The following is a 25,411-nucleotide window of genomic DNA, read 5'->3' on the forward strand; positions in this document are numbered from 1 at the left end:
GGGATACAGTCAAACGTTTCTAAATCGGACAGTTTGTACCTATCTCTAAATATCTACAACGGGTACCTGGGAAGGGTCGGGTAATAGGGTGGTGGGTACCCGGGTAGTAAATTTGGACTCGCCCCAGCCCTAATTGCAGCCCATCATTAAAAGCCTACTTAAAAGCCTAAATGAAGATAATGACTGGTTTATCTATAGTCAAACACAACAGCTAAATACCGTGGACAATGAACAATACTGTGATAAAAGTTGTGGTGAAACTTGAAAACAACAAGAAATCAGGGCAGGGGCTTCAGGTTTGGTCAAATGGTAAACCGGAAACACACATGTACTATTTTCCTAAGCTCACATAAGCTTAAAAGTCAGGTGAGCTGAGAAGTAAAACTTGTGAAAGTGATAAGATAAGCTCCATCACCAAAGAGAATGATCAGTGATAAATACAAAACATATTAGGCTTAAAAAAATAAAAGAAATGATTCTCAGGCTTCGGTTCGTAACATTTAATCCTGCGAATCAGTCATTATCATTGCCATTATGAAATATATTTATCAAATTTCCATGGTTTTCTCTGTTATACATCAAATAAAATTATTCACAAGTGATATTTTTTTTAAATGCCTTTTTCAACGTGTGCATAGATGTATTTGTTGGTATTGTGGGTGAAAAACAGAAATGTTCCACTCACATCAATTTTGAGAAAACATGAAAGAGAAATATTTCATTTTTTATGTAGCCTCAGTAAAAATGATAACTGATTCATAACTCCTCCATACAACACGCTAAAAAGAACATCTTTTTCACAAACAACTTGCATGGAAACAGAGTTCTTTTAAACCCCCAAATAATACATGTTTCTGGTAACCATGGTAACACAAATGACCAATCATTTTAATTGCAACTAGTTGCCAATAAGTCTTTGTACGCAAGAATAGTTTAAAGTTATACCTGATCCCACAAAGTATTGCAGTGTAACCATGGTAACAATACTTTGGTGAATCATTACTGTCTTTGTGCCTGACCTCAAAATTTGATACAGACACGTTAAGCATGTTAAGTAACCATGCATACTTGAAAAATCCTCAACAATATATAGGGTAAAGTATGGGTACAACATTTAGTAAACATGGTGGCATTTGATGCCCTGCAAATATAAAAAACATTCCAATATGTTAGAGGAACTGTTGTCAGTATTTCATTGTTTTAGCTATATTGGAATTTCGAGAACAGCCCTTTATTAGCTTCAATGGAATTATGTTTGAGACAGTCTGTAGCACCAACTCCAGGACTAGAGTCCACACCATGAATGTTTCCATGGCAACAACCTTTATCATCTGATATTAAAACAATCAGTGAGCGAAATGCGATCACTCAGTACTATTATTTTCAACTTTATCATTGCTGGATTCGACACCATCAGTCCTGATTTCCACGTGATCATTGCCACTTTCCACTTTATCATCACTGGTGTCAACTTTATCTTGACCAGTCTCCACTTTATCATGACTTCTGTCCACTTTATCAAGGCCGGTCTCCACCTCTTCGTCATCAATCTCCATTTTATCATGGCTGCTGTCCACTTTATCCTGTTTATCATGACTTTTGTCCACTTTATCAAGGCCGGTCTCCACCTCTTCGTCACCAATCTCCATTTTATCATGGCTGCGGTCCACTTTATCCTGTTTATCATGGCTGCGGTCCACTTTATCCTGTTTATCATGGCTGCTGTCCACTTTATCCTGTTTATCATTGCTGCGGTCCACTTTATCCTGTTTATCATGGCTGCTGTCCACTTTATCCTGTTTATCATGGCTGCGGTCCACTTTATCCTGTTTATCATTGCTGCTGTCCACTTTATCCTGTTTATCATGACTGCTGTCCACTTTATCCTGTTTATCATGGCTGCGGTCCACTTTATCCTGTTTATCATTTCCAGCCTCTACTTTGTCATGACTGCTTTCCTTCTCATCATCACTCCTTTCCACTTTATCATGGTCACTTCCCACTTTACCATCACTGTTATCATGGCTACGATCAGCACAATCCTCGTCTTCAGGCTCCTCTGTCAAGTCGATGACATCGCTGCTGTTACTGCCATCGTCTATACATCTAGTCGTACTGCTGACCTGGGGTCTGTTCAGCGTCTTCACGCACACAGTCATCAGCGAAGGCTGAGTTGGCATCAGGTTACCCAAAACGTCAAACCGATCACCATTAGCATCCGTCTCGTACAGAATCTCCACCGCCTCGCTGTCCGAGTCACTCTCTGACTCCGAATCCGTGTAATACAGGCTCCTAGGAAACAAAGCACCACACGATCCTTGACTTGGCGGCAGAGTCGCGTCACTGTCAGATTCACAGTTCCGGGACAAGTCCGGTCGCATCTTTTTCCTTGGGCTGATATCGCTGTCGGAACTCGCTAACCTTTTCTCAACCTTTGCCACAAGGTTGCTGAGATTTCTGGCATATTCTGCACTGTTTATAGACATGGGCATTCTACGCTTGTTGTTGAATTTGGACATGACACAATCCTTCCCTCCACTCAGAAATCCAGACTCCTTGTCACTTTCATCATCACTGTCCAAAATAACTATCTCCTCCACTGACTCCTCCATTGTTGAAGGTGGTAGTATCGGAAGCCTCATGCCAGACCCTCTGTCCACTGCATCCTCCTTGAGCCTGCCGATGTTTGTATGGGGCTTGTCTGTACAGGCCTTAGCCGTACAGGCCTTGTTTTTACGGGGTTTGTCAGTGTGAGTCTGTTTCAGACCAGGTATGTCTGTGTCAGAACTGAAATCAACATCAAATCTCTGGGTTTCCCCAACATCTTCCTCCACATTGTCTTCAATGTCTGTCGCATTTCCCTCATCAAACAGATCACAACTGCTTTGTTTCTCAAATACAGACTTTTTTTTAGTCTGTCCATCCCTTTTGTTAGAAGACACCTTATCTCGATTTCGCTGCGAGATCGACACCGTATCTCCGTTTCCTTGCAAGATCGACACTTTATCTCCATTTCCTTGTGAGACATTATCGCCTTTCTTTTGCGAGATACCATCTTTCTTTTTAGGACCCTTGCCATCCCCTGAATCAACAGCAATGTCGTCTTTGATTTCAAGGTCATCCTCCTCATCTTCATCTGCCCTGATCAAGGTGACCTTATCTCCTTTTCCATCACACGTCTCACCATGTGAGACACCATCTCTAGGTCCATGAGACGTGTCGCCATCTCCTTGGTGAGACGAGCTGTCTCCCTGTCCATGTAACAGCCCATCACCAGCAGATCCTGCAGCTCCGTCATGCACGTCAATCTCACACACATCCTCCTGTGACAGACTGGACTCGATGACCACAACATCATCATGGGCGCAGTAGCTGACGGTGGAGACACGGTCCTCCTCGTCACAGTCCTCATCTCCGCTCACATACAGACAGTAGGACTCCTCGGTGTTGTCTGGGGATGAAACAACAGACGATGACTGTTACCTTTCTCACAATAACATTGCCATGCAAAGGGCATTTTACATAGTATTCTGCAATATCTCAATGTTTTAACATGCCTCGCATAAATCTGAGCTGGGTCAATATGGTAAAACAAATCAACGTTGATGGGGCTCACTGACACACAAAACATCAAGCCAAGTACTGTCTACACCCAGGAACCATTAATCACCATCTTAGGACCCTAAATTTGGAGTAAGTATACCATACAAGGAATATTACCAAAAGTCTTTTTTCATTGTTCCTATCCAAGAATAAATGGCAATTATTCTCATGTGTTTCTGTATCATCAATATCATATATTAGGAAATAAAATTGTATTATGCGAGCCTTTGGTGAGGATAATACATACTTTTTAGTCCTAATATATGATATTTATAACACGGAAACACACAAGGGATAAAATATCTTTATCATACAGTGTCATTCTTAAAATAATGGATGCTAAAGACACAATTTCATTCAATGAAGTAGCTCCTAAAACCAAGATAAATACAATTTTTGAGTGAACCGCCCAATGTATCATATGGCGCCAAATGACATGCAGCTGTGGTTGTCACCATGTTTTGGTGTCACATTGGGAAACCCCAATCTAAGCACAATGGCAACGTCAGTAAATATAGTTTATTGAGAGAGAGTGAGAGTGATTATGGTTTTAGCAATATTCCAGCAATATCACGGTGGGGGACACCAAAAATGGGCTTTACACATTGTACTCGGCTTGACGAGGGAACGCTTTAACCAATAGGCAACCCCACTGTCCTTTTGAGAAAGAGTGAGTGGGTGAGTTAATGCTTTACGTCACATTGGCAATATTTCAGCCATACTTTTGAGAAAGAAGCACCATGTTGATGTATTGAGCTTAAAAGAAGTTCCTGCTAGATTTGCATACTTATCGGATCATGCTACCCATTTTTTTTAATTATTTTTTTTTTATTGGCTTATTGCATTGATGAAACAAGCTTTGATATGATCAAGTATTTGATCAGAAGATGACAGGCATTAATTTCTTGACAACACTCAGCATGCATCACAGAAAATGTATTTACCCCAAACTGGGATATACAATCTTGAGGACGAAAACACTCACCCAGGGTCAGGTCCTCAGCCTTGTCCTCTCCAGCCTTGGCCCCGAACAGTTCCTGTGAGGACAGAGGCAGAGAAGGTTTCTCCTTCCCCGTGTCCTGGGTGTTGGTGAGATCCATCCCTTCATCCTGGATGATGCTACCCTCATACGAGCTGTCCACCACACTGGCCTCGCTGTCCACCACACTGGCCTCGCTGTCCTTGGGGGAGGACAAGCTGGTCTGGGACGGGGTGACCTGCCTCTGGGGGAGGCGGGAGGAGGGTTGGATCTTGACTGGACTGTCAAATACCAGGTTCTCGGAGTCACTCTGGGACGAGTCTCTGGCTGTGGGGTACAGAGACAGGTTGACATTACCAGGCAAGGATGAAACTTGGGGCTGAGGGAGGAAGCATGCCTGAGTGCAAGTGAGTGTGGGTGATTGTGAGCGAGTGAGTGAGTGCGAGCAATAGCGTGTGAAAGTGAGGAAGAGAGAAAGTGAGCAAGACTGAAGGCGAGTGAGTGAGTGCGAGCAATAGCGTGTGAAAGTGAGGGAGAGAGAAAGTGAAAGACTGAAGGCGGGTGAGTGAGTGTGAGCAATAGCGAGTGAAAGTGAGGTAGGGAGAAAGTGAAAGACTGAAGGCGAGTGAGTGTGTGCGAGCAATAGCAAGTGAAAGTGAGGGAGAGAGAAAGTGAAAGACTGAAGGCGAGTGAGTGAGTGCGAGCAATAGCGTTTGAAAGTGAGGGAGAGAGAAAGTGAAAGACTGAAGGCGAGTGAGTGAGTGCGAGCAATAGCGTGTGAAAGTGAGGGAGAGAGAAAGTGAGCAAGACTGAAGGCGAGTGAGTGAGTGCAAGCAATAGCGTGTGAAAGTGAGGAAGAGAGAAAGTGAGCAAGACTGAAGGCGAGTGAGTGAGTGCAAGCAATAGCGTGTGAAAGTGAGGGAGAGAGAAAGTGAGCAAGACTGAAGGCGAGTGAGTGAGTGCAAGCAATAGCGAGTGAAAGTGAGGGAGGGAGAAAGTGAGCAAGACTGAAGGCGGGTGAGTGAGTGCGAGCAAAAGTGTGTGAAAGTGAGGGAGGGAGAAAGTGAAAGAGTGAAGGCGAGTGAGTGAGTGCCAGCAATAGCGTGTGAAAGTGAGGGAGGGAGAAAGTGAGCAAGACTAAGGCGAGTGAGTGAGTGCGAGCAATAGCGTGTGAAAGTGAGGGAGGGAGAAAGTGAGCAAGACTGAAGGCGGGTGAGTGAGTGCGAGCAATAGCGAGTGAAAGTGAGTGAGAGAGAAAGTGAAAGACTGAAGGCGAGTGAGTGAGTGCGAGCAATAGCGTGTGAAAGTGAGGGAGGGAGAAAGTGAGCAAGACTGAAGGCGAGTGAGTGAGTGCCAGCAATAGCGTTTGAAAGTGAGGGAGAGAGAAAGTGAAAGACTGAAGGCGAGTGAGTGAGTGCAAGCAATAGCGTGTGAAAGTGAGGAAGAGAGAAAGTGAGCAAGACTGAAGGCGAGTGAGTGAGTGCAAGCAATAGCGTGTGAAAGTGAGGAAGAGAGAAAGTGAGCAAGACTGAAGGCGAGTGAGTGAGTGCCAGCAATAACGTGTGAAAGTGAGGAAGAGAGAAAGTGAGCAAGACTGAAGGCGAGTGAGTGAGTGCGAGCAATAGCGTGTGAAAGTGAGGGAGAGAGAAAGTGAAAGACTGAAGGTGGGTGAGTGAGTGCGAGCAATAGCGAGTGAAAGTGAGGAAGAGAGAAAGTGAGCAAGACTGAAGGCGAGTGAGTGAGTGCGAGCAATAGCGTGTGAAAGTGAGGGAGAGAGAAAGTGAAAGACTGAAGGCGGGTGAGTGAGTGCGAGCAATAGCGTGTGAAAGTGAGGAAGAGAGAAAGTGAGCAAGACTAAGGCGAGTGAGTGAGTGCGAGCAATAGCGAGTGAAAGTGAGGGAGGGAGAAAGTGAGCAAGACTGAAGGCGAGTGAGTGAGTGCGAGCAATAGCGTGTGAAAGTGAGGGAGAGAGAAAGTGAAAGACTGAAGGCGGGTGAGTGAGTGCGAGCAATAGCGTGTGAAAGTGAGGGAGAGAGAAAGTGAGCAAGACTAAGGCGAGTGAGTGAGTGCGAGCAATAGCGAGTGAAAGTGAGGGAGGGAGAAAGTGAGCAAGACTGAAGGCGAGTGAGTGAGTGCGAGCAATAGCGAGTGTGTGTGTGTGTGTGTGAGAGAGAGAGAGAGAGAGACACACACAGAGAGAGACAGAGACACAGAGAGACACAGAGACAGACACAGAGAGACACAGAGAGAGAGAGAGAGAGAGAGAGAGGGGTAGGGTGTTAAGTGACTACAAAAGTCCAATGGCTACCCTTGCCCAACTACGATGGAATGTCCCGGCTCTTACAAAAAGAATGGTGTATTGGGAACCTTATCTGACCCAGAATCCCATTGGGGTTCTCTGGGTGGGCAGTAATTCTAGGCTTACAAGATAAATCTGTGGCATCTGGGGGTAGAGTGACAGAATGTCTAGTAATGTAAGAAGAGATGGAGCCAAGATATCTGTGTGTGCTGATTGGTTGATGGCGAGGCAGGAAACTAACACTGGCAGCAACATCATTGTGGTACACAGAAAACCACTAAACACCAGTGCATAGTTTAACCATTTCCATGTAATGTGATTATGATTGTGATACTGCTGAATTAGGCATACAAGACATTCACTTCTCTTACATCAACAAGACACTTACGTCCAACTCACTCATCCAACCACTCTATCATTTCAATCACTCTCATCTCAGCAGAACAAGCACGCAGAGTCTTTCCGTGGTACACACTTCCTCTGACTTTGAGCTTGCCGAGCACACTGTCTGGGGCCACCATGGGCGGAATGTGCTTCAAGTGCACCAGCTGGAGGAAGCTGTTCAGTCTGGCCTGAACCTGAAACAAGGAGTTCAGTCTCCAGTATCAACTCAAATCGAATTCCACAGATGACCACATCAAGAATGGAGCGATCGTTTGAAAGAAATTTTTCTTCAAAATGACCGGAAGGCAATTTCAAATACTTATTTACATTAACCTGTATTTCATTTCATTTTTTAATTAAATTTTCAGGTATCAAATCTGTAAAAAATCACAAAATTGAAAACACAGGTTTATCTCCTTTCTAACATGACAAATATAACAAAATAATTAGCTAAATTGAAAAAAGCAGTTGATTTAATTATCTCCATTCTACCATGACAAAATAATTAAATAAACCACTAAACTGCAAAATACAGTTGGATTATCTCCCGACTAACTGTTAAATTAACAGTCTAAACGAGCATACAGTTGTTATCTCCATTTCACCATGCATCGGCTGCATTGAAAACACTGCTGCTTTAGCTCGTACTTGACCAAAAATAGATTGACCTTCACCTTGCTCATATCCTGTTCATTGGGCGGGATGACATTGGGGAAGACTCGGTGTGGTTTGAGGTACCTGACGAGGTCACGCACCTCCACATACGATGAGTGGAAGGAGTAGCACACACGGTGCAGACCTCGGGAACCCTTGGGGTATACGATGAGGTCCTCGTTGCGATGCTTGTGGGGGTTGAGTGCAAAGAACATGGTGGAGGGACGGAGGACGAGGACATTGATGTCGCGACCATGTTCCGGGATGTAGCCACATGGAAGTCGAGATTGTGGAGATCTTCCATGCTGGACAGAGAAGGGAGAATTATAACAGTGCAACAAATACATATTCAGGATATATCAAAGGGCTAAAAAATCCACTTGTCTGTCCGTAATGACGAGTGGTAGCATGTGCAGCGTGAGAAAGAATTGAAGAAATGCTCGTCCCACCAGGCAGGTACATATATTTCAATCATATTAATTCATCCCTTATCGTTGTCAATAAAATATGCAAGATAATTTCGAACCTGAAAGACGTTTTCAACTCTCATATGATCTAAGTAATAATGAAATACATGTCGCTCATATATCATAAATAGACGACATACTTGGCAACTGTCTGTTACAGAAATAAACAGAAGTGTGTATGCACGGTTAGTTTTTGAAGGGAGATAATAATTTTTTTTATTTTTTTGTTGTAAGCAACTTGTTACTGACGCTCAAATGTCAAAACGATAGTGAACAGTTAATGATTCGCACTATTATTCCAGCTATATGACGGCGGTCTGTAAATAATCGGGCCTGGACCAGACAATCCAATGATTGACATCATGAGCATCAGTCTACACAGTTGGGATACGATGACATGCATCAACCAATGGAGATATGACAAACTTGATACTCCAGGATATACTACTGACTCACCACAAAGGTACAGGAATGGATTCGGGCCGCAGGGTCTGACGTGAAGACCTGGTCCAGATCGCCGATCTGCTGATACACGTCACACTTCTGCTTCGATGTGTGTACCTGGAAAACAATCGATATGTACCTCACAATCAGGACTCCAACTTGAACCAGGCTTTGTGCAGCTGGCCAGCAATTGTCATACATGTGTTTCTGTCAGGTTCAAGACTTGGTCACTCGGTGTTAGGGCTGGGACGGGTAACTCGGGTACTCGGGTACTCGGGTCGGGTGGGTAATGAGTAGGATCCCGGTACCCATAGGACTACCCAGACCCGTCCTTGTCACGTGATATATTGTTCAAAGACAAAAATTATCTAGAACTGTACGTTTAAACTACAAGTCACTCATATTCGCAGTTCTTTGTGACTACTACGCCCATTCCTTCTGACTTTTAAATATTTGAATAAAATTTTAAAAATTCAGTCAACTTCAGTGTATACACCAGATCGTTTTATACGTGTATCTAAACACATTTTGCCAGGGCTATGGTCAAACTTTTCTCAATCGGACAGTTTGTAACTATCTCTTGAGACCTACAGCAGGTGTCCGGGTATCCGGGTAATAGGGGGTCGGGTAATAGGGGGTTGGGTACCCGGGTAGTAAATTTGGACTCGTCCCAGCCCTACTCGTTGTCCATCAGGTCATGAATACTATCTGTACTGAAGCCACATGGTCAAAGCAAAATATACGGCTGTAGACCCATGAACAGTTTCAGTGCATTGAAAGATTGACAAGGGCCATGTACAAGATAGTACATTTAATTTTCTGGGGAGAGGGAACAGTCACTGCTTCTAGACATACATTTTCATCTCTGAAGGAGAAGCAAATACATTTATATTCATATTTTCGGGGCATCCAAACCTCCACAATATATTTTATATAAAAAACATGTAGAAACTGAGGTGATTTTTTATCTAATCTCCAAGCCCCCCAAGCCACTGAATATTAAACTGTTTGTTTTCCTTCAGATTGGTTTTCCATCAGGTTCAGCAATCAGTCTGTCAGAGTTCATCAGGTCATGTATACTATCATTACAGAAGCCACATGGTCAATGTTAAACACATTGCTGTGGACCCATGAACAATTTCAGTGCATTGAGAGATTGATCACCTGCATAACATAAGCCATCTTCACGAGGCAAGAGAGTTAACTGACTTTAAAAGTCCAGTTTCCACCCTTGCCGAACTAGGCTGGTATTATGGAGTTACATTTTGGCTGGACTAATGAGTCTGTGCATAGTCCAATCAAAATCGCGCACCGAAATCGAAATCCGGTTCGTAAAGTGTCATGCAGATTTCAGTCGACTGCAGCATTTGCAAAGCATGTGCACCGCTAACTCGTTGTCAACAGATATTTTCCAAATATTTTCATGTTTTTAATCAAGGTGCTCACGTGATTTGATGCACCTTGCGATGTAAGACTCGTTTTATCACAATATAGATCTTGATTATTGATCAGATCGTCTTGACTTGGTGCCACCGTTTTGTTTGAAGCAAATGCAAGTGATAAAAGAGGTTGAATCTGATTGGTCAATAGGAGAGGCATAGAAAGGACATAACTCGTAATAGCCACTGGTGGCGCTACGATCGAGCCCAGGAATTCCAGCGTAGTTCGGCAAGGGTGGAAACTGGACTTTTATAGTCAGTTAACTCACTTGCCTCGGGAAGATGAACATAAGCACCATGGAAGAGAACATCCATCACATTTTCAGGGGGGAATAGTCACTGCTTCAGACATACATTTATTTACTTTATTTCTCTGAAGGGGAAGCAAAAACATTTATATCCATATTTTGGGGGGCATCCAGATGTCCACAATATATTTTAATAAAAAAACATGAAGTCTTATGGTGATTTTTTTCTTTTTAACTCCGAGCCTCCCTACCCAAGAATATGAAACTGTCAGTAAGTCAGGGATCCCACCTTCTGGTGTGTGTTGGTACTGAGCTCCTTCAGGAAGTGTTCATGGCCGTACTTGGACTTGCAGGAGATGGACACAACGTGGTCAGCGGACTGAGCCAGCCAATGGGACACAAGCTCACACGCTGCCTTCGCACAATCATTGCGACTCGGGAAGTGGAAGGCTTCCTCGAAGCAGAACGTTGTGTCGATGTACAGACTCTTGATTTCCTTCACACTGAAATTGCATTCGTATTACTTCTATAGAGTTGTATGTTATGAATGAAACTTGTAAGATGAATGGACAACCACACAAACCAAAAAATTGTATGACAAAAATATACAAGTAGCTCCAACAGAAAGACATCTTATTCAGTACCGGTAAACCATATCGACCTGTAATATTTGTCTATGTCACATCTGCATATACCCAATATATGATTGGTTTTGGTTTGGTTTGGTTTGTTGTTTTACGCCGCACTCAGCAATATTCCTGCTATAAGACGGCGGTCTGTAAATAATCGAGTCTGGACCAGACAATCTAGTGATTAATATCATGAGCATCGATCCACGCAATTGGGATCGATGACATGCATCAACCAAGTCAGTGAGCCTGACCACCCGTTCCTGTTGGTCGCCTCTTATGACGAGAATACGGCAAGCATGGGTTGCTGAAGACCTATTCTACCCCGGATCTTCACGGTTCCCAAATATATGAGTAATGGACATAAATGTCCAAGTATTAAGAGTATGAGACTATGAATAGTTGAGACTGGCATAATAATGCAGAAATAATTTACAAAATTACTATTTCGTGTTCTTCCAAATAACCCTTGTTGTACCATGTTGGACAAGACATTTTGTAGACTTCCTTTCCAACTCAAGTCAGAAGTAACTCCCTGACCTGACCAGTCTTCATTTAGTCCCATAATGCCGAGCGCCAGATAGGGTAACAACAAGTATAAACTTTGCACGTCTTTTGGTATGATGTGACCTAACCCCCAACCTTCTGCTTTCTGGGTAGATGATCTGCCACTACAGTCCTGTTTTCCCCAGTGAAAAACAAATACTCTGAGTGTAGAGGAGTTCTTGTGTTTCAAGGTGCTTTATGTCATATACATATAGTAGTCTGACCTAACTCCTATTCCTCCCCACACAATGGTACCGAGTTCCTCCCCTCACCTGTCTCCTGATTTAAATGCCTGTTGAGTGCGTGCATAGTCGGTCTCCCAGCGGAAATCTCCGGTGTACAAGCATGTGCCTTCTGGTCCTTCAAACAGAAACCTGGAAACAAATGTCTCTCTGTTAGCTGCACACAAACATATCCACTCACACAAACATCTCCACTTGCACAAATATATCCACTCACATAAATATATACACTCACACAAACATCTCCACTCACACAAATATATCCACTCACATTAATATATACACTCACACAAACATATACATTCACACAAATATATACACTCACATAAATATATACACTCACACAAACATATACACACACACAAATATATCCACTCACATTAATATATACACTCACACAAACATATACATTCACACAAATATATACACTCACATAAATATATACACTCACACAAACATATACACTCACACAAATATATACACTCACATAAATATATACACTCACACAAACATATACACTCACACAAATAAATACACTCACATAAATATATACTCACACAAACATATACACTCACACAAATATATACACTCACATAACTATATACATTCACACAAATATATACACTCACACAAACATACACACTCACATAAATATATACACTCACACAAACATATACTCTCACAGAAACATACACACTAACACAAACATACACACTAACACAAACATACACACTCACAGAAACATATACACTCACACAAACATACACTCACATAAACATACACTCACACAAACATACACACTCACACAAACATACACCATTTATACACTCTCACACAAACATATACACTCACACAAACATACACACTCACACAAACATACACACTCACACAAAAATACACACTCACACAAACATACACACTCACACAAACATACACACTCACACAAATATATCCATTTACACAAACATACACACTCACACAAACATACACACTCACACAAACATACACACGCACACAAATATATCCATTTACACAAATATATACACTCACACAAACATATACTCTCACAGAAACATACACACTAACACAAACATACACACTAACACAAACATACACACTCACACAAAAATACACACTCACACAAACATATACACTCACACAAACATACACTCACATAAACATACACTCACACAAACATACACACTCACACAAACATACACTCTCACACAAACATATACACTCACACAAACATACACACTCACACAAACATACACACACAAACATACACACTCACACAAAAATACACACTCACACAAACATATACACTCACACAAACATACACTCACATAAACATACACTCACACAAACATACACACTCACACAAACATACACTCTCACACAAACATATACACTCACACAAACATACACTCACACAAACATACACACTCACACAAAAATACACTCTCACACAAACATACACACTCACACAAACATACACACTCACACAAATATATCCATTTACACAAACATATACACTTACACAAACATACACACTCACACAAACATACACACTCACACAAATATATACACTCACACAAACATACACACTCACACAAACATACACACTCACACAAATATATCCATTTACACAAATATATACACTCACACAAACATATACTCTCACAGAAACATACACACTAACACAAACATACACACTAACACAAACATACACACTCACACAAAAATACACACTCACACAAACATATACACTCACACAAACATACACTCACATAAACATACACTCACACAAACATACACACTCACACAAACATACACTCTCACACAAACATATACACTCACACAAACATACACACTCACACAAACATACACACTCACACAAAAATACACACTCACACAAACATACACACTCACACAAACATACACACTCACACAAATATATCCATTTACACAAACATATACACTCACACAAACATACACACTCACACAAACATACACACTCACACAAATATATACACTCACACAAACATACACACTCACACGAAACATAGACACGAAGATAGACATTAACACAAACATACACACTCACACAAACATACACTCACACAAACATACACACTCACACAAACATACACTCTCACACAAACATATACACTCACACAAACATACACACTCACACAAAAATACACACTCACACAAACATATACACTCACACAAACATACACTCACCTACACATACACTCACACAAACATACACACTCACACAAACATACACACTCACACAAATATATACACTCACACAAACATACACACACACACAAACATACACACTCACACAAATATATCCATTTACACAAATATATACACTCACACAAACATATACTCTCACAGAAACATACACACTAACACAAACATACACACTAACACAAACATACACACTCACACAAAAATACACACTCACACAAACATATACACTCACACAAACATATACACTCACATAAACATACACTCACACAAACATACACACTCACACAAACATACACTCTCACACAAACATATACACTCACACAAACATACACACTCACACAAAAATACACACTCACACAAACATACACACTCACACAAAAATACACACTCACACAAATATATCAATTTACACAAACATATACACTCACACAAACATACACACTCACACAAACATACACACTCACACAAATATATACACTCACACAAACATACACTCACACAAACATACACACTCACACGAAACATAGACACACGAACATAGACATTAACACAAACATACACACTCACACAAACATACACTCACACAAACATACACACTCACACAAACATACACTCACACAAACATACACACTCACACAAATATATACACTAGCACAAATATACACACTCACACAAATATATACTCACAGAACATACACACTCACACAAATATATCCATTCACACAAACATACACACTCACACAAACATACACACTCACACAAACATTGACACTCACACAAACATACACTCACACAAACATACACACTCACACAAACATACACACTCACACAAACATACACTCACACAAACATACACTCACACAAACATACACACACAAACATACACACACAAACATATACTCACACAAATATATCCATTCACACATACATACACACTCACACAAATATATCCATTCACACAAACATACACACACACACACTCACACAAACATACACACACACTCACACAAACTCACACAAATATATCCATTCACACAAATATATACACTCACACAAACATACACCCTCACACAAACATACACAAACATACACACTCACACAAACATACATACTCACACAAACATGACTTACATTAGTGAGCCTGGACAATGTCCAGCCCCCAGAGGTGTGACCAGCACAGTGGACATCTGAAATATACAACATTGTCAGTTACCATGGTTACAAGATGATGCAGCAGGTGATGATTCTCAAGTAAACTAGACAAACAAAGGAACTCACACTTTGAACATGTTAAATCGTCAAAATGAAGAAAGTAGCATGTTACAAAACACCCTCAGGATTTCAGATTGGTTCATCCTCTAGGACAACAAATAAACGGCATCCAAAATGTCCAAAGATATTTTTCAGTTTGGTTATGATACAGGAGAACGTCCCATCAAAATTTCCTAAAAAGATGAAAATGGCCTAATGTCATTTATCTCTAGCAACATTCCCCCACAAACCCTCCAGTTTAATTTTATATTTACTAAATGGTTTTAAACATAAACGTTAAAAAAAGTATCAAAATAATCTCATATCATTCATTCAACCGAGACTGGAACCACACCCTGTTTCTGTATTAATCTAAAAAATAACCCCAAATATAATCTGAGATATATTTTCTTTATACCTGTGGGGCAGTGGGGTAGCCTAGTCATTATGCAGAATGCCCAGGTTCGATTCCAGTCGATTCCCCACATGGGTACAACATGTGAAGCCCATTTCTCATGTATCTGGTGTTCCCCACCATGATATTGCTGGAATATTGCTACAAGCAGCAAAAAAACATACTCACTCACTTCAACCTTGGTGTTTTGAAATAAAAAACACGCTGGAAACATGGAAACAATTTTTATTTAGAACAATGTTTCAGCTCTATTTTTTGCATCATTTTAGTTGTTTGCTTGTTTCTGAAAATTTGAGACACAACTTATATTTGACTATAATATAATGGAGACTGCTCAAATCTAGCTTGCACAGTATCATGCCACACACACAGACATAACCTTATCTACAGAATTATGGCAAACAAGCCCATAGGATACATACAAAGTTGATGGAGTGAGTGAGTTTGGTTTAACACCACTTTGAACAGTATTTCAGTTACAGAACAGCGTGCCAGCTCGCTGTTGGGGATAACCCAAAGTGGCATAGGCTGCCATTAAGGAATAGTTAACCTAAGATGTTGATAGTACAAGAAGACATAATCCAGACAGGCCCTACCTTCTTGACATCACCGCCTTTGTCAGGGATTGTGACTGTAGTCTGAACGCTGACATCCAATATTTTCTGAAATTGGTCAATTGTTGTAAACACATCTATAATCTCCATGCTGAAGAATATCATGAAGCAAATTTCAAAGGTTTATTCAAAAATGATTTCGAACATTCAAATAGTTTAGCTATCAGTAGAGGCAGATCCACTATTTTGAAGAAGTGGAGGAATTGCACATTACATTGTAGTGACATGGCCGAAGGGAGCAGTTAACATGTAAGGTGTCTAAAGAAAGAGGGGTGTGCTCAACTCCCTGCACCCCTTCTCTGGATCCATCAGTGTATTAGTAATAATAATACTGTCACACTCAATACTCCTCAGGGAGATGAGAAGGTATTTAGACACTGAATTGATGCACCAAGGTAGAAACGATCTCATTAAAATCAGACCTTAGTTCTCCTCATCGCTAAACAAAGATTTGAGGACATCCTAATACGGGTCACATCAGAACGACCTTTCATCTGACCAATCAAAGCGTGGCTTTTCCAGATCATGAAAGTGACATTCGGAATGTGTTTTCTAATCAAGCAACCTCGTAAACATTAACACGGGGTATTCCGAATGACAGTTACTACCCATACGACTGATTCCGTCAAAATTATCGTCTGTCTCTGGCTTCTGCGGGATAAACATTCGAACGGAGGAGGCGTTGCACAGTACGTGGGAAGCACTGCCATACAATCGCAACCATATATTAGTCATTCCAGAATGTTCGTTTGTTCAGTTTTCAAAATTTTAATCTAGAACTATGACAACATATTTTTCAAGCATAGTCTGAAATGGAAGTCGCCAGGTTGAAACGAGTGCCGTAAAGGTCGAGAAAGCTGCTTTCTAATTGGCTGTGTCAACTTCTTGTTAGTCGTTTCAGTGGTCGGTCAAAGTTTGCAAAAGGTCGTTCTGATGTGACTCGTAATGGGATGTCCTCAGATCTTTGTTTAGCGTCAGCGAGAACTTAGATCTGATTTTAATCAGATTGGGGTAGAATGGTCCTCCATTTTTAAATTGCCCCTGGATTGTGTGGTGTTTTGTTCTATATAAGTGACCTTTTACTTTATAAATATAAAAGTTGGTGTGTGTCTGTACAGATTAAAATGGCTGACAAGTGAAAAGCCTCACTATGAACTTGCGGAGGTGCATGTACTGTGGGTCGGACAGCAGCAGAGTCTGGGTGACGGCAGAGCAGTACAGGAAGACATCCATCCTGCAACACAATGGCACAGATACATGGTACAGCTGCATGGCACAGATACATGGTACAGCTGCATGGCACAGATACATGGTACAGCTGCATGGCACAGATACATGGTACAGCTGCATGGCACAGATACATGGTACAGGCGCATGGCACAGTTACCATGGTTACAAGTCACAACTATTTGTCACAGTTTGAATGTCAAAGTTACATCATGTACAAGAGTTGAGTTGAAAAATGTGACCTAAAGACATTAAAATTATTTATTTTTTTTACCACAATCCCCTCATACACTGATACCCTTTTGCCAACGATGTCATCATCTTAACTATATGTCACAATTTCACATAACACATGATATAGTACTAAACACTCATCAGAATAGCAAAATACTACAAGTTGCACCTGTTTTCCTTGTGGCCCACTAAACATGCTAAAAACAGGCGGGAAACACTGCATTTCATCAAGATCATAATGGACCAATCAGATCTCAACATCCTGACTTGGAGGTGACATAAACTATCTTGCATCTTGTGTCATAAGAATAGCTAACTGAACCTGCTTGTACTGACAGAGACACAGGTTTGATTCCTGAACACCATGTGGAAAATGAAAGAAACTCATCAGCATGTTCAGGATCTTTTCTTCGAGAGCCACTTCAATGCATGCTTAAAAGTCCTCATGCTCAATCTCACTAAAATCAGAGCCTTTACTCTGATATGAAGAAGAAGATCTGTTGACACCTCCATAGAAGGTGGCATTAGAGCTGCCACAGAACACAAACATACCCTGAGGATTACCACGATGACACCCTTTTAGGAATAATGCCATGGTGCTCAGAATTTCAGCTCAGAAATAAATGAATGTATAATACATCCACTACAAATTAATAGCAGAGCTTTTATTGCTTGCATTCAGAACTCCCTGATTCCATTATATTTTGAGATACAGAAATTATACATGCTTGTCTGAATGCTTCGCTCACTCGTACTGAGCATTTGGAAGTCTCGACTTTGATTGGCTGATTAGAAAGTCCACCTGACGTGATCCTGTGGAGGTATCGTCAGATCTTTACAGAGAGGTATCGTGTCTGAGTAAAGATGCAATGAAATCAAAGTAAGCTATGACTTACCTGGACTGCAACTTTTGATGAAATCTTGGAGAGTCCAAACCCACCATGTGATCTAACAAACAGAAGGAGAAACCATGTGTCAGACCGCTGAACACGTATGCCACATTCCACATTCAGGGATTACCTGGGATATTTATTGTGGGGTCCAGGGTCTCAAAGCCTCTTATGGAAGGTTCCCAGGTTAAAACTGGGGGTACCAGTCAACAAAATGACTGTCCCAGAGAAAAGTCCAACACTGCATGTAGTAGGCTATCACAAGTCATGGAAGTTTGTGCATGCTCAGAGACCATCAGATAAAATAGATATGGAGTTAGCTAACAGAAATGAATCTACAAGTGTTAGCGCTAGAGGATCGTGAATCATTTGACTGTGTTTTGTACTTTTGAATGATTACATACAGAAATAAATTGGTACGAAAGTATGAAAGAACAGCACTTATTCCAAAAGATGTAGACACATTTTCTGTGTCCAAGAGGATGCACTCTGCATTTTTTAATTTGTAAGCATATTTTGGACCTACAGATCATTCCCAACAGACACACAAGTGGGCCTACAGATCATTCCCCACAGACACACAAGTGTGCCTACAGATCATTGCCCACAGACACAAAAGTGGGTTTACAGATCATTGACCACAGACATACAAGTGGGTCTACAGATCATTGACCACAGACACACAAGTGGGCCTACAGATCATTGACCACAGACACACAAGTGGGTCTACAGATCATTGACCACAGACACACAAGTGGGTCTACAGATCATTGACCACAGACATACAAGTGGGCCTACAGATCATTGACCACAGACATACAAGTGGGCCTACAGATCATTCCCCATAGACATACAAGTGGGCCTACAGACCATTTCCCACAGACATACAAGTGTGCCTACAGATCATTCCCCACAGACATACAAGTGGGTCTACAGATCATTCCCCACAGACATACAAGTGGGCCTACAGATCATTCCCCACAGACACACAAGTGGGCCTACAGATCATTCCCCACAGACATACAAGTGGGTCTACAGATCATTGCCCACAGACATACAAGTGGGCCTACAGATCATTCCCCACAGACATACAAGTGGGTCTACAGATCATTCCCCACAGACATACAAGTGTGCCTACAGATCATTCCCCACTGACATACAAGTGGGTCTACAGATCATTCCCCACAGACATACAAGTGGGCCTACAGATCATTCCCCACAGACACACAAGTGGGCCTACAGATCATTGCCCACAGACATACAAGTGGGTCTACAGATCATTGCACACAGACATACAAGTGGGCCTACAGATCATTCCCCACAGACATACAAGTGGGTCTACAGATCATTCCCCACAGACATACAAGTGGGCCTACAGATCATTCCCCACAGACATACAAGTGGGCCTACAGATCATTCCCCACAGACACACAAGTGGGCCTACAGATCATTCCCCACAGACATACAAGTGGGTCTACAGATCATTCCCCACAGACATACAAGTGGGTCTACAGATCATTCCCCACAGACATACAAGTGGGTCTACAGATCATTCCCCACAGACACACAAGTGGGCCTACAGATCATTCCCCACAGACATACAAGTGGGTCTACAGATCATTCCCCACAGACATACAAGTGGGTCTACAGATCATTCCCCACAGACATACAAGTGGGCCTACAGATCATTGCCCACAGACATACAAGTGGGCCTACAGATCATTCCCCACAGACATACAAGTGGGCCTACAGATCATTCCCCATAGACATACAAGTGGGTCTACAGATCATTGCCCACAGACATACAAGTGGGTCTACAGATCATTGCCCACAGACATACAAGTGTGCCTACAGACCATTCCCCACAGACATACAAGTGTGCCTACAGATCATTGCCCACAGACATACTAGTGTGCCCCAAGACCATTCCCCACAGACATACAAGTGGATCTACAGATCATTCCCCACAGACATACAAGTGTGCCTACAGACCATTCCCCACAGACATACAAGTGTGCCTACAGATCATTGCCCACAGACATACTAGTGTGCCTACAGATCATTGCCCACAGACATACAAGTGTGCCTACAGATCATTGCCCACAGACATACTAGTGTGCCCCAAGACCATTCCCCACAGACATACAAGTGGGTCTACAGATCATTCCCCACAGACATACAAGTGGGTCTACAGATCATTCCCCACAGACATACAAGTGTGCCTACAGACCATTCCCCACAGACATACAAGTGGGCCTACAGATCGTTGCCCACAGACATACTAGTGTGCCCCAAGACCATTCCCCACAGACACACTCAGCCAATGCCAACTCACCTTTATGACAGTGAGAGAGGAAGAAGACAGTGGAGGAGAGGTTGCGGCCATCAAAGCGGTCCAGAGACACACTGGTGTACTCCCGCATGAGGCCCTGGAAGCAACTCATCCTGTCTGTTCAGTCTTCCTTTCTTTCTGTGGCAGCTGAAAATATTATCAAACAAATATTGACTCAAATGACTTTCATAGACTGGGTCATAACAAGACAATGAACATTATCATTGATGAAGAAGAAGGATAGGCCTCCCTACATTAAATTAAATTAATTAAAGTGTTTCAGACAAACATAGTTTCCTGGGGACCTGTTCTAACCCAAATTCCCCATGTGTGACAGAAACCATGAACTGATATTTTCAAAAAGAGACTGATTATGTTGATATATATCTGATCTAAGTACAAATTGTTGACTTGGGATTCCAATCCACAATCATAGGGTCCTGGTGTGCCCAAGGGAAGCAACTCTCTCTGCACAGCTAATTGCGGCACCTCAGACAACTAGGCCACCCCTGCAGCCCCTCCCCTCTCCTTCATTTCCATGTAACTATTTTTATTTTTACAGTGTTCAACATGACCACTGGCAACACTTACAGAGAAGAAGAGTTTAAGTGAAGATGTTGTCTTAACCACAATTTGACGCTGCATCAGCCATTCTGAAATGATTAAAATAAAAACTTTCTGTTGTAAAATAAATATCATTATCATCTGTAAACAACAAAATAAGTAAGTATTTATGTATTTACAGATGGAGTCATGGTATGTCAACATTAAATTTTACTGTCTTGATTTAGAAACCTAAAAACTTAATATGCATGGTGTTTTATATGATTTCTGGGTATTTAGATAAATCGTAAAAATTTGTAAAAATATTTACACCATGAAAAAACAGGTCTAAAATATAATGGATGCATATCTTGCCGTGTCAGCAAACAAATAGATATTAAGATATTTACACAGGATATCTTTCATCATGTTTTTTTGGAAAGGGAAATTTGTGAGTGAATTGTAAGAGGATATTATATGGCAGTTTTCATATCATACCCCATATTAACCCTCGACCCCCCATATAGGGCCTTTGGTTGATATGGGGGTCTCGGGTCGATATTGGGTATGATATGAAAACTGCCATATAATAACCTTTTTATCATATACCATAACATGAAATTGGAAAATGTATCCATTCATAAACAGATAAAACATCTCTAAATTCTGTGTATGTCAGTAAACAGATATTCACTTTTAGGGCTGGGACAAGTCCAAATTTACTACTCGGGTACCCAACCCCTACACACAGTAGGTCTCAAGAGATAGGTACAAAATGTCCGAGTGGGAAACGTTTGACCATACCCCTGTCAAAATGTATTTAGACCAATCTGGTCATGCATACATTGAAGTTGACTGAAATTTTATCTTTATGCAAAAACATAAAGTCTGAAGGAATCGGTGCATAGTTAGAAAGAAATGTGAACATTTGTCACTTATAGTGTAACCATAGAGTTCTAGATAATTTTTGCCATTAAATAATATAATCAGCTGACTAACCACGGGTAATCCTGGGGGTACCGGGGTCCTACTCAGTAACCCACCCGACCTGAGTACCCAAGTTACCCGTTCCAGCCTCATTCAATTTGTTTGAAAGACATTGTCACCGGAAAGCTAGCTGAGCAGATGACACACCAAGGGGATTAACTCTAATTTCTTACCATCCAGGCTGATATCGATACTTATACAAAATGCAGTGACAAGCCTAGTCCTGCACCATGACCGTGGAATATATTTATTTTATATAAAAAAATAATCTAGAAATGCATACAAAAGCAAGTCTAGCCAGCTCAAGCTAGCTCTATTCCACAGTCATGTCATTTTGGGGAGAGGACCGTGTTCGAAATAGCCAACGGTAATTAAGTCCCTTACTTAATCTTGTTCAGATGACAGCCTAGCTCTGGTAGTGCTCCCATCTAGGTTTACTGTAACAAAATACAGCTGGGGCAGTGGGGAGAGGCGTAAATGGGGGGGGGGGGGGGGGATTACCAGGGTGACCTGGGATGGCTGAAATATGGAAATTTGATAATACAGAATATTGCTCCCTACAATGACACATGCAAAGAGCATGCTGATGTCAAACAAATTGGAATTGCAGTGGATGGATAACTGCAAGAAAACTGTACTGTGTGTAATCATTGTTTACTGTGGTCATGGTGGTAGATTCATTACAAGAAGCAATGTACCACAGTGGGGATATCAGTCTGTGACTTGAGCCACTAGTAAAATTTAAAAGGTGCTAAAACGGCACCTCAGCAAAACATCACCGATTTCTCGGGCAAAAACGGCACTATATTTAGTGATAACGGCTACTTTGTGTTGGCCGAAAACAGCACATCTACTTTTAATAGCCATAAGAACGATTTGTGTCACATGAAACAGCATGTTGATTTTTTCTTACATTCTTCGTGCATGCAACACATCGAAAGGCCATTGTGAATAATGTTGATACAGTTTTAGCTTGACATTGAGTTAAATTGAGTAAAGGTACTTAAAACTTCAAAGCATATAATGTTTCCACAATAAGTTAGCTGCACCTCCCATCCAGAGTCAGTAAATTGTAAATTGGAGTAGAGGCTAATTTCTAATGTAAACTTGTTTTAACATTTCACGATTATTTGTGTTTGTAAGTGATGATGTGAGTTTAATTTCATATATTTTACTTCAAAGCATATTTTGTTTTCACAATATGTTGAGTTGCGCATAGGCCATGTTGGAATATAGTTGGAGTAGCAGCTAATTTTTAATGTAACATTTAACAATTGCAAGGTACTGTTTTCACCATGTCAAAGGTGGCTGTTTTAGCCTGAGGCGAGGAGAAGTTTTCGCCAATCAGTGCCGTTTTCGCCCGGTGACATTTTACTGAGGTGCCGTTATAGCCATAGCCATTTGGTAACAAAAATCCCTAAATTAACAGGTCCTCATGCAACATCAGATTTCAAGGCAACACAAATTTCAATGCTGCACTCTAATTACTGGGTGTTCAGACTCGTAGATTCAAAAGTTTTTTTTACACAGACTGGGATAAACATGTTCCAATGCTACAGTGCCCTAGCACAATAGAAAAATACCATTTGTTGCCGAGGCCACCATACACTAACAGCATGTCTTTAGTCTTTCTAGGGCGGTGGGGTAGCTAGTGGTTAAAGAGTTAGCTTGTCATGCAGATTCAATTCCCCACATGGGTACAACACATTTTCCAGTGTCCCCTGACGCAATATTGCTAAAAGCGGCGTGAAACCATACTCACTCACTCATTCTACCAGTGACGGACAATTTATATAACATGGGATCTAAGACTAGACAATTATTTTGAACAAGTCTACAACTGTTTGCAAGATGTCCGAGATCTCACATCATGGACAAAACCATGAATTTTTGCACATTATATTTTATTTTCTAGAAAAATACTGGTAGGTGGCCTGCCAGTCAGTCTGTTGAGTCTGATGAGTAGAAAGAACAATGTATGCAAAAGTGTGTTAGTCTGAGCTACCAATCTGTGGGAACAGTTCCAACACGATCAATGATGTATGATAACCACTGGAGCTAAGTAAGCCGGTGTACAGCTGGTGATTTCTAGACGGTCCCCGAGTCATACTGACAGCGCTGTTTAACCACCCTAAGATACATGGAATGTTATGCCACTGGCTTACAAATAGTTGACATGTCATGCGCAGAGTGACACTGTTCAAATGACCAACTGCTGATATCAAGAATGGTAAAATTATCAACTATTTACCAGACAATACCCCCAAACGTTCTTCCCTTGCGACAGTCCGTGTTTACTAATTACGAACTCGCGTATAACATTAGCAAACGTGATATTGGTAGGCGGAAGAGGATTATTCTAGTTTATCATAATGTTTGTGAACAAATCACACAGTGCTGCTATTTATACTTGTGGTAAATAAATAGCTGTCTTATTGTGTTTTGAGTGCGTCGTGTTTCATATTTCACATTTCATTAATATATGTATAAGATGCAATTCGTTTTAAAGTTTACCTGCGTACACGATAAACTCTAAACAGCGATCCCAGTAGTACGCGCTGACAACGAGCTCCAGTAATCTTAAACTGGGTCCACTGTTAGTACGCGCTGCAATCATAGCGCCTGTACTCATTTATGTAGACAGGAGTCCAGTCAACAGTAATCTGTTTTCGAATAAAAACGCCCTCAGTCCACTCAACAATGACTGTCTTGATTAAAT

At 41.3% G+C, this 25,411-nt stretch overlaps 1 protein-coding gene across 2 annotated transcripts; it reads right to left on the minus strand.

Moving 5' to 3' along the window:
- On the minus strand, window positions 1-25,001 carry LOC124140171 (protein artemis-like). Of its 2 annotated transcripts, none has more exons than XM_046507579.2 (14): window positions 24,944-25,001; window positions 21,754-21,815; window positions 21,166-21,309; window positions 18,837-18,888; window positions 17,629-17,713; window positions 16,462-16,527; window positions 15,331-15,386; window positions 11,965-12,066; window positions 10,807-11,020; window positions 8,843-8,947; window positions 7,940-8,224; window positions 7,357-7,459; window positions 4,589-4,909; window positions 1-3,451 (listed from the first exon to the last, which is right to left on the minus strand). In XM_046507579.2, the coding sequence occupies exons 3-14, from the start codon at window positions 21,272-21,274 to the stop codon at window positions 1,365-1,367; spliced, it is 3,585 nt and encodes a 1,194-aa protein (XP_046363535.2). In that variant the 5' UTR covers window positions 21,275-21,309; window positions 21,754-21,815; window positions 24,944-25,001; the 3' UTR covers window positions 1-1,364. The 2 variants fall into 2 exon arrangements, with proteins under 2 accessions (XP_046363535.2, XP_046363534.2); XM_046507578.2 differs by having other exon boundaries at window positions 7,345-7,459.
- Between the last annotated feature and the right edge of the window lie 410 nt (window positions 25,002-25,411).

This window comes from Haliotis rufescens, unplaced genomic scaffold (genome assembly GCF_023055435.1).
Source record: "Haliotis rufescens isolate VD_foot unplaced genomic scaffold, xgHalRufe1.0.p SCAF_23, whole genome shotgun sequence".
NCBI lineage: Eukaryota > Metazoa > Mollusca > Gastropoda > Lepetellida > Haliotidae > Haliotis > Haliotis rufescens.

Bases quoted from the DNA above. Each gene is read 5' to 3' on its own strand.
- LOC124140171 (XM_046507578.2), bottom strand. From the start codon at position 21,274: ATGAGTTGCTTCCAGGGCCTCATGCGGGAGTACACCAGTGTGTCTCTG. The intron at 18,889-21,165 runs GTGAGTTGGCAT...TCTGTTTGTTAG, and splicing joins CCTCTCTCACTGTCATAAAG to ATCACATGGTGGGTTTGGAC. The intron at 11,021-11,964 runs GTGAGGGGAGGA...ATGCAATTTCAG, and splicing joins GCATTTAAATCAGGAGACAG to TGTGAAGGAAATCAAGAGTC.